At 38.3% G+C, this 15,416-nt stretch overlaps 1 protein-coding gene across 2 annotated transcripts in view; it reads left to right on the forward strand.

Annotated features, from left to right (window-relative positions):
• LOC123512021 (hemicentin-1-like) overlaps positions 1-15,416 on the forward strand; it is an 81,220-nt gene that overhangs the window by 49,357 nt on the left and 16,447 nt on the right. For both annotated transcript variants that reach the window (XM_045268155.1, XM_045268156.1), the window contains exons 4-7: positions 1,721-1,828; positions 2,702-2,980; positions 10,884-11,035; positions 14,143-14,287. In XM_045268155.1, the coding sequence (XP_045124090.1) occupies positions 1,721-1,828; positions 2,702-2,980; positions 10,884-11,035; positions 14,143-14,287 (684 nt within the window). The remainder of the gene's footprint in view (positions 1-1,720; positions 1,829-2,701; positions 2,981-10,883; positions 11,036-14,142; positions 14,288-15,416) is intronic.

Raw genomic sequence — 15,416 nt, forward strand, 5'->3', positions numbered from 1 at the left:
TGAAAAAGAATAATTTTGCAATTTCTAACCGGTATAATGTTTGAAGAGTGTTTGCAGAGGACTCTAGAACGAGAAGAAATGGCATATAGTCGTTAGTGATTTAGGAAAAGATGTTAGAGGGAAAGCCGACCAAGGACAACAGAAATTTTAAAAAGGCCCACTTGATTGCCAGTTTCCTTATAGATCAATAGAGTTAGCCAAAAGTTTGGGACAAATGTCTTGAAATCTCCCTCTTAAAAAAGTCAAGTCGTAGGAAGATGGAAATACAAAAATAGGCAGAAAATTCCAGAGTTTACCAGGGAAAGGTATGAATGATCGAGACTACTGGTTAACTATTATATTAAAGAGTTGGACAGAATAGAGATGAGAGGAAGAAGAAAGCCTTGTAAAGCAATACATCCCTACTCCTATCGATCACCAGAGAAACACCTCACTACTATTTCATTCTTATTTTCAGTACAGTAGAAGCAACACTACCTGAACCTAAACACAAGACCGCCAACCGCACGTCTTGATGTCCCATAATCCACTGCCTCTTTGATCCCACACGCCTGACTTCCCTCTAGAGCTCTCGGATGATTTGGAAATAGAAAATGCTCAAAGTAGAAATGCGAGTGTCATCCGCGAGAAGGCTAAACATAAAAACCCTTGAGCCTCGCGTTCCCAGGACACCGCCAAGCCACAACTGAGTGTCCGCCGCGGCAAGAAGAGGCATGCATTGTAAATAGAAAAGTTTGCTCCGGTATTTCGCACCTCGAATTATTTTTTAACAGAAGGTACAGGTGGCGTGTACGTGTGCTGCGGTCGTTATCTGTCGTTATTTTTTTGTGTGTGTGCAGCTGTATTCAGGTTTTATGGGTGAAAATAAAAGGGGAATGGTTGCAATGTGCTGCCCCCATAAAGAAAATACGGTAACAGCCACCCAGTGTTTTCAGTTTAATTCTTGAGGTGATGTCAAAATGTTCAGGTTTTTTATGAGCGATATAAATTAATGACAGTATGTGAATTAATGTTTTTTTTTTTTTTTTTTTTGAGGTGGTGTGGGATAAAAGTCTTGAATTAAGTTTTATGAGGATGAATAGAAATTAATGCTAGCACAGATATTCATATTTTGTTAGCTTAAATCATTGAAGTATTCTGTGGAAAAGCTGTAAATTCATATGAAAGAATATAAAGAGTATATGTATAAAAAAAATATGTACTTTACTATAATATATTAAAGCACTGCCGATGATTCAAAGTACAGGAATTCATATCTTTATTGTAACATTCTGAGATAACGTGAGAAAAGTTTTGAAATTATAGGGAGAAATAGAAATAATGCTGAAATAAAGTGCTTCATTCTAATACAGATAATTCTTTTCAATATTTATGAAAGAGTGACACAGGAATTCATATTTTTATTGTAATTATCTGAGATTATGTGAGAAAAGTCTTGAATTTATGGGGAGAAATATACATAAATGATACGAAAAGAAAGTACTTGGTTCTAATAACGATAATTCTCTATATTTATGAAAGAGTGACATGTTTAATACGCATCAGTAACATTGCATAAAACTAACAACAATATTTCACATACTTTACTGCAGGAGAGTAAAAAATATGTGATTAAATGAAGGAAAAAACCTTTGAATTTATTTATAAAAGAGTGACGTACTAGATAGACGTTATAGCCGTAAATCTGGAGAGCTAAACATTACCTTTTTTACTCCTGAAGAACTCCCGAAGCAGCTACGCATCTACAGCCACGGCGGGGCGCTAGTCGACACTGCGGCGGCTGTGCAGGAGGCCCACCCGCTCACTCTATCATGCAGGGCCACAGGAGGTGAGGATTGCCCGTGTTGTGTAGGAACTGTCAGGGTGGTGAGGATGGTAGTAGTAGTAGTAGTAGTGGTACTGGTAGTGGTAGTAGTAGCATTAGTATCAATAGACGAATAAGGAGAAAAGAAAAAAAAAGTAAAAATAAAAGTAAAAATTGTAATAGTAGCAGTAGTAGTAGTAGTAGTAGTAGTAGTAGTAGTAGTAGTAGTAGTAGTAGTAGTAGTAAAATTAGTAGTAGTAGTAGTAGTAAAATTAGTAGTAGTAGTTGTTGTATAGTAGTGGTAGTAGTACTAGTAGCACCAGTAGCAGTAGTAGTAGTAGTAGTAGTAGTAGTAGTAGTAGTAGTAGTAGTAGTAGTAGTAGTAGTAGTAGTAGTAGTAGTAGTAGTAGCAACAGTAGTAATAGTAATCGTAGCAATAGTAGCAGTAATAGTAGTAAGGAGGCGGTGGCGTAGTGGATAAGGTGGTGAGCGTGGGATCGGGCAGACGTCCATGCGTAGGTTGGAATCCCACCACATACAGCCTTAAAAACTTTGCCATTTGTCGAGTGGCTTTAAGTTACCTACATGTCACCATGATGCCCAGGTTCTAGGTGGTTACACCAATGATGCGCTTGGGTGGTGATATGGGCCCTAATATGGGTACCACTATAAATAAAATTGCCTGCGCCACTAATGGGTGGAAGCTGAACAGCGCTTCCCATACATACTCTTCAAGTACACCTACAGGCGCTATAGGCCATAATATATATAAAAAAAGAAGACACAGTAGCAGTAATCATAGCACAAAAAAACACTGATCTCACAAAAACAAACATAAACAAACTCCCACAGTGTTTGGAGCGACACTTACCTTTCCATCACTGTTTCGTCGCACAGGCATACCGCTTCCTAACGTCACTTGGTGGTCGGGGACAAAGGTGCTGGATTCCACAGTGGAGGAGCGGCAGGAGGGAGGAGTGCTCACTACCTTCGACTCCACCACCACCGCCGCCACGAACGCCATCACCACCCTCACGCCAATTAGCTCCTACGTCACCAATACGCTTCACATCGCCGCCGTCACACGCTACCACCTGACTCACAACCTCACCTGTAGGGCAGCCAACACGCCCGTCTTCCCGCCACTCACAGCGCCCGTCCTCCTCACACAGACAGGTAAGCAGATGATGACTCCTATACCAGCCCTGGAGTGACCATATTCATATTCAGTTTGTATAGGGACTGGCATCTCAGTGGGCATTTTTTTTTTTTTATCCAAGTTTTTGTTGCCCTTAGCGGGTTTTTCCATCTTACTTACAAAAATGCAGATGCTCCTTTGTCTTGTCCTTTATATACGTGCTACTTCAAGTTTTCTTCAGTTAAGGTAAGGTTTTTTTACGTGTCATGGAGGAATATAAATAATAGAGACGTAAATGAGCCAATTGAGATACAGAAATGTGCTGATATTTAGGAATTAGCTGTTAAGTGCATCAATCAGACCATTCCAATTTACATTTTCTGTAAAGTGTGTAGCCTCAGGAAGTCTCTTTTATAGGTAGAAATAGGTAATTATCTATTATAAGGAAAGTAAACAGTTAGATAGATAGCTTTATTGTCATTTTTCGTAGAATACAGACAACTTTAGAATCTTTTTGGCTGGAGCTTCACAACTCAATGAAAAAAACTAAAAAGAAAAGAATTGTCAGGTAAGATTAGCAATTACTTCGAACGAATAGCAAATAAATCATGATGCAAATTAGTTACATCATTATAGAAGTCTTTGTAGATCAATTGGTCAAGTTTGTGTGATAGATCGAAATAAAACCGTAGACGCGGCTGGCTATAAACGAGAGATGAATAGAAAACGAAGAAGAGCACGAAAAATTGTTACTGTTCTGACCTTTCCATTTTATTTTTAACGTCTTCATTTCCTTGAGCTATCTTGGTGAGAATTGGAGACTTGGTATATGCATTTTCCCTGCGGTAACTTTTCCTCTCACTCTGCTCCCGGAATTGAAAGTTAGTGTATGCATTCTCCTCCCACTCTTACATACTTACCTCTGACTTCTGCTGCTGTTATTGTATTGCTCTCACCGCTGTCTTCGTTACGTATTCATGCTCTTCGCCAACAGCTTATTCTCATCTCTCCTCCAAGTTGCTCTTTCCACCTCTAAGTCTTTGCTTTCCCAGGCTTTCTTTAACTTATCCTCGTCTCGCCAGTGTGCTTCTCATAACAAAGTCTTCCTTGCGTATTCTTTCGCCTTTTTTCGCGTCTCCCTTGTGTCGTATAAAGAGTTTGAAAGAGCAAAGTAATGTTGAAAATTATGGCGGTGCTGATTAAGAAAGTGGACGAGATGCCATTCAGATTTCTCTCGTCTTGTTGCTTTTGTTAGTTTCGTTTCCGTTTTTCCACGTATTCTAAAAGTGAGGTTTATATTTTCTCTTTTATTTTTGGCATAGCTAGTGTGGTGAAATCAAACCAGACTAGGAAGGATTGTTGTTGTTTGGCATCCCTCGGTAAATCCTCGTAAATCTCTTGTAATTCTAATGTTGAAAATTATGGCTGTGCTGATTAAGAAAGTGGACGAGATGCCATTCAAAATTTCTCTCGTCTTCATTTTCTTAGTTTCGTTTTCACTTTTTCACGTATCTTAAAGGTGAGACTCACATTTTTTTTTTTGTCATAGTTACTGCGGTGAAATCAAACCAGACTAGGAAGGATTTTAGGCTCAGTTGTTGTTTGAAATCCCTCGGTAAATCCTTGTAAATCTCTTGTAATTCTTTTTCTCACGGCAACTTTTGGTTCACGTATGAATATATTTGCAAGCTCTGTCTGGTGCCTCGTGTATTACCGCTCATCGCGAGCCAAGAGGAAAGAGAGCGCAGGAGTAGACAGTCTGCTTAAAGATACTCTCCTCTTAACCTTTCAGGAGAGCAGAGTAAACGTTGTATTATTCAGCCAGGTTTAAATACAACGAGGCTGGCTTTGTGTATTGATGTATTAGCAATGTCTCTCTGGCAAGCGTTTTGGAGGAACCTAGTTATTCTGCCTTGTATAATGCAGGCACTGAGAGAACAGAATAAACCTTGTGTTATTCAGTGAGGATTGAATACAGTGCGGTTTCTTTGAGTTGTGATGTGTCAATATAAGTGAAGTCTTCCTAACTAACACTTGGAGAAAATTTGGCTTTTCTATCTTGTATTATGTACTTATTGGAGACATATAATTAGCCTCTTATAAGTCAGTGATGTTTAAATACAATGCAGTATTGAGTATTGACGTATGAAAGATATCTACCTTACTAACACTTGGAGAAAATTTAGCTATTCTATCTTGTATAATGCACGTATAAGGAGGGTATACTAGTTATCCTCTTATTATTCATTGAGGTTTAAATACAATGCTGTCGCGAGTATTGATGTATTATCCATATCTACCTAACCAACACTTGGAGAAAATTTGGCTATTTTGTCTTATATAATGCACATATAGGGAGAACATAATTACTTTCTTATTAGTCAGTGAGGTTTAAATACAGTGTAGTCTAGAATATTATCATATTATAAATATCTACCTAACACTTGGAAAAAAAAATTCTACCTTGTATAATACACATATTAGGAGAACATGATTATCCTCTTATTAGTTTTCTTTTATGTAGGGAAGAGGTCCAGCCAAGGGCAAATAAAAAAGAAAAGATAAAAAAAAGGCCCACTTGAATGATGGCTCTCTAAAAAGAGGAAAAGCGTCAGCCAAAATTAGAGCAAATGCCTCGATACCTCCCTCTTAAAAGAAGATAAGTCGTAGGAAGTCGAATATACAGATGCAGGGAGGGAGTTCCAGAGTTCTAGAGTTCCAGTGAGGGTTACTGAGGTTTAGATACAATGCGATCTTGAGTATTGATGTATTATAGATATCTAACTAACTAATACTTAGAGAAAACTTAGAATAACTATCTTGTATAATGCACGTTTGGAGAGACCAGCAAACTATTTATTTTTCATTAGTTCTGTATATTTCCTTGTATGTCTCTGTATTCACGCTATGCTCCTTACTAACACCACAATACACAATGCCATCTCATACACACGCAGCTGAGGATAAATATGCTGCAGGGAATGTGAACGTAAGGTTAAGAATCCTTCATAAAATATTCGGTGCCTCGCTTGTATCATCGCCAGAAACGTATGTACCGGAAGAGAGAGAGAGAGAGAGAGAGAGAGAGAGAGAGAGAGAGAGAGAGAGAGAGAGGAAAGAGTCTGACGGGGCGAAGAATGGTTGTTTTGACGTAAGGGAAGAGAGGTAAACGGAAACAAATGTGTAAGGACATGAAAGTAAGAGATAGTGAGGAAAAATACACACCAGGCTGAAAGATATTTGTGTTTTAATGTTAGAGAAAGATGAGAAACAGGAAGAAGCAGAATGAAAATGGATGGGAAAATAAAAAGAGAAAAAATATATACCAGAATGAAAAGATGTGTGTCGATTTGATGTCAGGGAAGAAAGAAAAAAACAAGAAGAATTAGTATCAGAACGTAGAAAGAAATTTAGAACAAAAAGAACAGACAAAAAAGATACGAAAATCAAGAATAATGAGAGTATTTACAGGAAAAATAGGAAGCAAAAATGGAAAAAATTGAAAGAGTATTACGGTTTTAAGTCAAAGAGCGAAAACAAGCCGGAAGAACAAGAATACCAACAGGAAAAGGGAAGGAAAGGAAGTGAGGAAACAAGAATAATGAGCGTACAATCGTATCAACACCTAAAGAAGGTGAAACAGTAGAAAACACAAAAGTTCTATGATTTCAAGTCAAAAAACGAAAATGAGAGAAAAAAAAACAAGAACAGCAACAGAAAAGAAGAAGAAGACTTGAGAAACAAAAATAACACGCGTAAAAGAAGGAAAATTGAAGAAAAAAATCAAATCTCCCAGAATTTCAAGTGAGAACACGAAAATGAGAAGAAAAAACATGAATAACAACAGCAAAAAAAGAAGAAAAGACAAAAGAAACAAAAAAAAAAAAAACAACAAATATATAGAAAGTGGAATAAGAAAATAAAAACAATAACGATTAAAAATAAAGAAGAACAAGCAAGAACAAGAATAACAACAAGGAAAATGGGAAGAATGCCAAAAGGAGTAAAAGAACGCGGCGGTGTCTTTGTATTTCACGTCGTGTTTGTATCATCTCTCTGGGGAAGATGCCGGCAATCCTCCCCACGTCTGCTTACCTGCTTAGGACGGATTTGCAAGGGGCGTATTGTGTATGGCAGGGCGGCGGGACGCGTGATGCAGCATGGGAATATGATGCGAAAATTGAGAGGCTCCGTTTTATAGTATTGACAAATGTTTGAACAAGACTGCTTAGAACCAAAAAAAGAATGTAATGTTTTGGCTTGGTTTACAGTATATGTTTCAAGTAGTCAGTCAGTCAGTCAGTCAGTCACTTAGTCGATCAGAGATGTTCAGAGAGGCAAAGTGTGATGCAGGAATGTTCTGTGGTTGGGAATGATGTTAACCCCTTTAAGATTGAGAAGCATTTTTACACTGACTTTTGGGAAGGATTAAACTATTTCATTTGCATTAGGAAGGATCTATGGAGAATAAAGAAGATAATAGAGGGAGGAAGGAAGGAAGAAAGGAAGGAAACAAGCAAGGAAAGGGAAGAAGACGAAGATGAAGGGTAATGGCCAGAGTTTTTACTATTTTAATCCCCACATACCTAAGTTTTTGGAGGTGTATAAAATCGCTAATAATAACCAGAATTAATATGAGAACGCAGCATGGTAGTGAAGGGATTAAAAAAAATAAATGGTTCATGCATCAGAGAACTACCTGAAGTCTTAGAGAGCAAATTAATAACGTTCAAGGAAGGATACATTTTAACATACTGTCTTCTTTGTACACAGAGTGAAAAGGTTGAACACTTTTAACACCACAAGGTCACACATCACATTTACTTGTAACTCTAAAAAACCGTGAAAAAAAACGCACTTTGCATTTTAACATTTTGAAGTACACTTTTCCTTGTACACAGAAAGAGAACTGACTGAACATCCTCACACTACAAGATTAAATAGAACCGCATTCATTTATAACTTTGCACCCTGTAGATTAAAAAAAAAAGCTCTCTATACCACATTTAGTATTGTGATATAGAGACTTCCTTGTAAACACAGAGAAGTACCCGAACATTTCAACACTAGATCAAACGCCGCCACATTTGCGAATAACTGTACATCCTTTACATATAAAAAAAAAAGCACCTCGTAGCATTTCTCAGGCGGTGGGGCATTAATTAGCAGTGTAATGCCAGTATATTAGCGCCCAGGAAACTTTTATTGGTGGATGAAATAAGGAGAAAACACGATCCCTCGCCATGCATGTTGATGAGCTAACTTCCAGACCACCAATTAGAGAAAAGTATCACATTAGGTGCACCGAGTGATGATCCTGCCTTTTCGTCCATCATTTTACAGTGTCTACGATGTGTCCCGAGACGTGGCGATGTACAGGACAATCCGATGTAGTTGTGTGAGTGTTTGAAGTGTGGATTTCTATTAAAGGAGAGTTTTGAAGAGCTGAAATGTTGGTAGAGTCAAAGAGTGTTGTGAAGTGAGAAACGTTTCTAATTTTCTCTTTTTTTTTTTTAGTGATGCTGTAAGGATGTTCTTAATTTTCTGGAGGTTAAAGAAAATAATGTGAATGAAATGAAGAGCAATACGTAATACAGGAAAGTGTTCGGAAAATTGTTTTTTTTTTTAAAGGAGAGACATCTTAAAGTAGAAAGTGGGAATCTTTGTGGTTCTTCTATTGTGCTGTAAGAATTTTACATTTTTTTTTTATCTAAAGAAAAAATGTTAACGAAAAGAAAAGTAATACATAATGGAAAGCGAAAGGATAAAAAAGGAAAACTGAAGATTATATGGAATATTTGTGATTTCTTATAATTCTTGGCAACAACAACAAGGAAAATGGATATAGAAACGAAAAAAGTAATACGCAATAGAAAATAAGAATGATAAAATAGAGAAAACTGAAAATGGAAAAAATATATAGAGAGAAACACAATTCAATTCAACATTATATCAAAAAAACAAACCAGTAAGAAAATAATGATACAAAAAAAATAAATAAATAACACTCAAACATCAAATAAAACACAACACAATATCACACTAGACAAAACATTATAAAGAACAACACTTACCCATTCATTCTCACGGATTTGCAATGACCACAGGTGACTGATTGACAAACTTGAGTGCGCCAGAACATACACCTGTGCAAACGTACCTGTCCCTAGCAAACAAAGGTGACATTAATGTGTACCTTGTGACTTACCCTGAGTTATTCACACGCCCTTAATCTTCAGACTGTCTCTAACAAACAAAGGTGACACGGCCTTATTCCTCAGTCTGTTCTTCACCAATACTTCAACACCGCCAGACTGACTGAAAAATGACTCTGTTCTTAATGATAATGATTAGGAAAGTATTGTTATTATTATTGTTGTTATTATGAGTGGTAGTGGTGGTGGGGGTAGTGTTAGTGGTAATCGTAGTAGTAGTAGTAGTAGTAGTAGTAGTAATTGTGGTGGTGGTGGTGGTGGTGGTGGTGGTGGTAGTAGTAGTAGTAGTAGTAGTAGTAGTAGTAGTAGTAGTAGTAGTAGTTGTTGTTGTTGTTGTTGTTGTTGTAGTAGTAGTAGTATTAGTAGTATTAGTGACAATAGTAGTAATAGTGATAGTAATAATAGTAGTAGTAGTAGTAGCAGTAGTAATAGTAATAGTAATAATAATAGTAATAGTAACAGTAGTAGCAGTAGCAGTAGTGATAATAATAATAATAACAATATTAATAAAAACAACACTAATAACAACAATGCTACTACTACTAATACATCACCAAATGTTACTACGTACTTCTAATAACAATAATAATAAGAGTGCTAGTGGCAGCGACAATGGCAATATATACAATAAAACTTACACAACAATACCGATCATGCAACAATACTAACGACAATAAAAGTGGAAGCAATGATACAAACAGTACAACCTTTGGCCATAAGAAAGCACACCTTAATTATCCACACAGAACAGGTGCACCGCCAGCGTAGGGATTAATTTGGCCGCTCGTTTTGATACTGACGCAAATAATGACTTACTTTATACATGGAGAAGTATTAAAGTCAATGTTTATATAGGGAAATACGACGAGGCTCTGTAACTCCCAATACATTAGCATTATTCTTTCATCGGGAGAACAATTCCCGCCAAAAATTAATCGCTTCCCCAAACCCTCTCTGATCCTGAATAATATGCAGTTATTGCCATTTTTTTTTTCCGTTTATGATATTCACTTATTTTTTTCTCTCATTTTAGTATTGAGATTCCTATTCTTTGGTATTTGATCCTCTATGATGGTATTACTGCGCAGGTTTCATTGCTTTGCTTCAGTGGACAGGCTTAGTTGATCCTCCCTTGATGATGTTTTGATCCTATTCAGAGTTTTGTCTATTCGTGAACGCTGTGGATTAATGACGTGTATGTTTGTTATTGTTCGTCAAGGCTATTTTTTGAGTTATACTGTATATTTGGGAAGGTTTATGTGATTAGTTTCTCTCTCTCTCTCTCTCTCTCTCTCTCTCTCTCTCTCTCTCTCTCTCTCTCTCTCTCTCTCTCTCTCTCTCTCTCTCTCTCTCTCTCTCTCTCTCTCTCTCTCTCTCTCTCTCTCTCTCTCTCTCTCTCTCTCTCTCTCTCTCTCTCTCTCACACACACACACACACACACACACATCGGCTTTTCTTCCCAGTAATTGCAGCAACACGTTAATTAGAGGAATCCCTTAGATCTGCCAAGACTGCAAAAAGTTTGATGTTGGGAATGTTTTTAGCCACACACACACACACACACACACACACACACACACACACACACACACACACACACACACACACACACACACACACACACACACACACACACACACACACACACTCATTAGACCAGACAACCTACTGTGTATGTGTGTGTTTATGTGTATGTGTGTAAAAGACTGCCTCTCTTCCCTCACAGACTCACGGCCGAAAGTGAAGCTCCGGGGACCAAACGGAAGGCTGTCAGGTGGGCACCAGTACAGATTTACCTGCGAGTCGATTGGTGTGCGCCCTCCGCCTGTTCTCTCCTGGTGGCTCGCTGGTCAACTCCTCACCCACAATATTGAGATGGTGAGTTAGAGACCCTTTACCTTCCAACACTTAGCCAGCCTCTCACTTAACCCCTTCAGTACCATGACACGTCTTCATGTCTTATTTTTTTTTTTTTTTAGTATTAGGTAATTTTAAACAGCTTCAGAAACTTATGTGGGGATTAAAATAGTGATGATTCTGGACTATTGAGCTTCTGACCTCCATCAAATCTTGCTAATGTAAATAAAATCGTCTAATCACTCTCTAAAATCTCATGATGAAAATGCGTCCCAGTATTGAAGGAGTTAATAAGACGTGAGAAGAATGACATTATCAACACTTTCTGGGTTTTTTTCAGGGTAGAACAAGAATACAGGAGGATTTACGGGGATTTAGGAAGGAATTGCTTCTTAAACACAGTAGAACATAGGTAGAATAGACTCAATAATTTGGTTGTTAATGTTGAGTGACTAGGGAGATCTTAACCCCTTCAGTACCACGACACGTTTTCTGATTACTATTTGGTGATTTTATTCAACTTTAGAAACTTGTGTAAGGATTAAAATAGTGAAGACTCCTGCCATTAATCTTCTGACCTCCATAGACCTTTCCTAATAATAAAATCGTCCAATCAAACCCAAAACTAGTGGTAAAAATGCGTCCCAGTACTGAAGGGGTTAAAAGCGACTAGTCAAATTTATAGATGATGATAGGTGGAAACAGATGTGAATGGTGTCAGTGCTGTTTTCATTGGGGAGTTTAAAAAATGATTACGCGAATTTATAGATAAGTGATAGCCAGAAATATGTGTGTTATTAGTGCTGCCATTATTGAGTTTTCAAAGGTGATTAGACAAATTTATGGATAGGTGATAAGTGGTAATAGGTAGGAATTTTGTTAGTGTTTTATTAGGGAGATTTAAAAAGTGATTACACAAATTTATACACAGTTGATAGATAGATATAGTAGACTTTTTTTTTCTCTCTCATTAGGGAGCTTTCAAAAAACGAGTAGACAAATTCATGAGGACTGTAAGTGGAAACGGACACATTTTATCAAGGATCCATCACATATAACCCATACATCTTAATACTTCCCATTTTTACACTCCAATATTCTCTTCACTCCACGTCCTTTTGCCCGCACACTTTACGCCACTGCGCTCTCCCGAAATGCAAAGTAACATCGGGGACTCGACTTGAATACTAAATCTGAAGTGTGACACCTGTAGGCTCCTGTTTGGACACACCTGCGGTTCTGTCAGGATTCTCAGGCCGCTCGTTTTGAGAGAGGATTTACCTGTGTCGGAGTATAAAGCCAAATTTGCCAGGTAGTGTTTGCGTCTCACGGCGACTTTGTCTCAATTGCCTACATGAATGAAGAGAGATATTCTGTCCAGCAACGGAGAGCTTCCATCTGTGAGGCCCATATTTACCTTGCTCTCTCTCTCTCTCTCTCTCTCTCTCTCTCTCTCTCTCTCTCTCTCTCTCTCTCTCTCTCTCTCTCTCTCTCTCTCTCTCTCTCTCTCTCTCCAACGCTTTCCCTTGTCACTTTATTTACTCTTTCTCTTTCCTTTATCGTCCATGTGCTGTATACGTTTCCACATTTATCGCTTTTCTCTCTCTCCCTGTTCTTTATTCCTTCCTGTCTTTCATCACTTTGTTTTCTCTCGCTTTTTCTCTGTCTCTCTCTCTCTTACGATCCTCTTTTTCTTATCCGTTGCTCTCTATCTCTTTCTGCCTTTTTCTCTCTTTATTACTTCCTTCCATTTTCCTTCCTTTCCTCTTTTTGTCTTTCGTGTTTATCTGCCTATCACTTCCCCTGTGTTCCTTGTTTTCTTTCCTCTCTTTTGTTATCTATACTCTTCTTTTGCTCTCCCGTTGTTTCCGTCTGTAATCCATGTCTTCCTCTTCTTTACTCGCATTTACGTGGCTCCATTGTTTTTCGTTGTTTTAAATCACTTGTTTTGTCTCTTTTCTCTTCTTCCCTGTTGCTCTTCATTTTGTATTCCCTCGTTTTCTTTCCTCCCTTCTTTTTCAGTTACAAATTCATTTAGCTTCTTTTCTTCCCTTTCTCTCTATCTCTTCTCTTTCTTTCGTCTTTACGCCTTCTCTTTTCCCTTCTTCCCTGTCTTCACACTAACCTCTCTCACGCTTCTATCTCTCTTCTTTTTGTGTTCTTTATATTTATATCTTTCCATTTCTCGCCTTCCGTTATTCTCTTCTTTGTCTCGTCATTTCTCTGCATGCTTTTGTATCCCATGTCTGTTTACTAATATTCTTCTTTCTTTTATTGTTCACTTTTATTTCTGTAATCCAAATTTGCCTTCTCATCTCTTTCTCACTTTATCCTTCCTCTCTCTTCCTGTTTTTTTTTTCTTTTTCAACACGTGTTTCTGTTTTATTTCTTAATACTCCTCTTTCTGTATTACTAACAATTATTTTTTCATTGTTTGATCTTATTTCTGTTTACGAATTCAACTTCTTATTCCTTCCTTTCTTGATCTTTCCTCCTCTTTTGCGCTTCACTGTTTCAATTTCTGCCTAATCCTCTTCTTTCTGTATTACTAAAAACTATTCTTTTCATTGTTTTCTCTCATTTTGTCTTACAAATTCACTTTCTGTCTACAAATTCGCCTTCTTATTCCTTCCTTTCTTGATGTTTTCTCCTGTTTTACGCTACAATTTTTCAACTTTTGCTTATCTATTGATCCCCTTCTTTCTATATTCCTAAGAACAGTTTTTTCGTCGTTTCCTGTCATTTCTGTGTTACAAATTTACCTAACCTCTTTCTTTACACTCCCGCCTGTTTTTCGCTTCACTTTCTCCACATGAATTTCTGCTTATTTACAAATCTTCTTTCTGTATTCCTTAGAACTATTTTTTTTTTTTTTCATTTTTAACTGTCATTTCTGTCTTACGAATTCACCTCATCTCTTTCTTTATACTCCTGCTTGTTTTACACTTCACTTTCTCCACATGAATTTTTTGCTTATTTACTTATTCTTTCTGTATTCCAAGAACTAATTATTTCATTGTTTACTGTCATTTCTGTCTTACGAATTCACCTCGCCTCTTTCTTTGCACTTCCACCTGTTTTTCGCTTCACTTTCTCAACACGTGTTTTTTCTCCCTCCCAATCCACAGCGAAGCCCCAGCAAGGACTCCACCGTGTCTCAGCTGAGCATGGTGGCAGCGGCGGCGGATGACGGGGCGGTGTTGGAGTGTCGTTCCGGAGCCCCGACACTGCCGCACCTCACCTCCTCAGACTCCACGCGCCTCACGGTCCATTGTGAGTAACTAGAACGGCATCCGAAGACCGCTTTGCCTCCCTCTCCTCCTCCTCCTCTTCCTCCACTTTGTACGCGAAAGGGCCTCGCAAGCGCTCTTAGGACTGTAATAAAGTTCTAATTGTCCTTTCAAGGTGCTGGTGCCTTTACTGCCTCTTAGGATGCTTTTTTTTCCATCCTCAGCCGGTAGTGGAGGAGAGGAGGCTGGGTTGTGGCGGCTGTGTAGGTGTTTGTAAAGAGATTATGACGTAGTTGTGATAAGGTTTTAAGACTCCTTTTGAAACGGCTTGGGCCTCGACTGAAGTTTAAGAAGACTTAGAGAGTGGGTTGTGTGTATTGTTGTTGTTTTTTGTTACTATTTTCAGCGACGATGCAGGAGTTGAGGAAGTGCCGTGAGTTTGTAAGTTTTAAGAGATACACTACCTTGTGTTTGAGCTTCACGCGTGTGCCGTAGAAAGTCAAGGAAACAAGGTTAGGCTGGACTGAATAACGCCGCCAAGCTGAGGGCGAGGTGAAGGCGCGAGTGTGAAGGGGTAATGCTGCGGGTGGGATGAAGTGAGGCTGATATGGAGACATGACATGATAGGAGCAAATAATCAATGAGGCTATGACGGAGATATGGTAAGAAAGTAAAAACCCCTTTGGAAATGGAATATGAAAAAAAATGCAGTGGAATAATATTAAAGCTGTTTTTCTGTGGATATGAGGTCGTAATTGGACTGAAGAAACAGAGAGAGAGAGAGAGAGAGAGAGAGAGAGAGAGAGAGAGAGAGAGAGAGAGAGAGAGAGAGAGAGGGGGGGGGACGAACAAGAGAGAAAACTGGTGAAGCAAACTAAACAAAAAGTACCAATGCACAATCAGGGACTTACGTGGAATCAAATACAGCTATAATCCTGTAATAGTTAAACTTAAGGAGTAAACAGTACCATGAAAGGGAATTGAATACCCTAACAGTACTCGAATACTTTTAACGTTGTCTCAAAGTACTATTGGACACGCAGGCAGTTAGCAGTAAATATCACATGAATGAGGCGCCAAGGAGAGAACGGGGAGAGAACTTAGCTGTGAACTTCCTGGCTACTCCGGCAGGGAAGTTTTGCAGTAGTATCTAATGTGTATTCTCGTCAGTC

The sequence above is a fragment of the Portunus trituberculatus genome, chromosome 32, assembly GCF_017591435.1.
Source record: "Portunus trituberculatus isolate SZX2019 chromosome 32, ASM1759143v1, whole genome shotgun sequence".
Taxonomy (NCBI): domain Eukaryota; kingdom Metazoa; phylum Arthropoda; class Malacostraca; order Decapoda; family Portunidae; genus Portunus; species Portunus trituberculatus.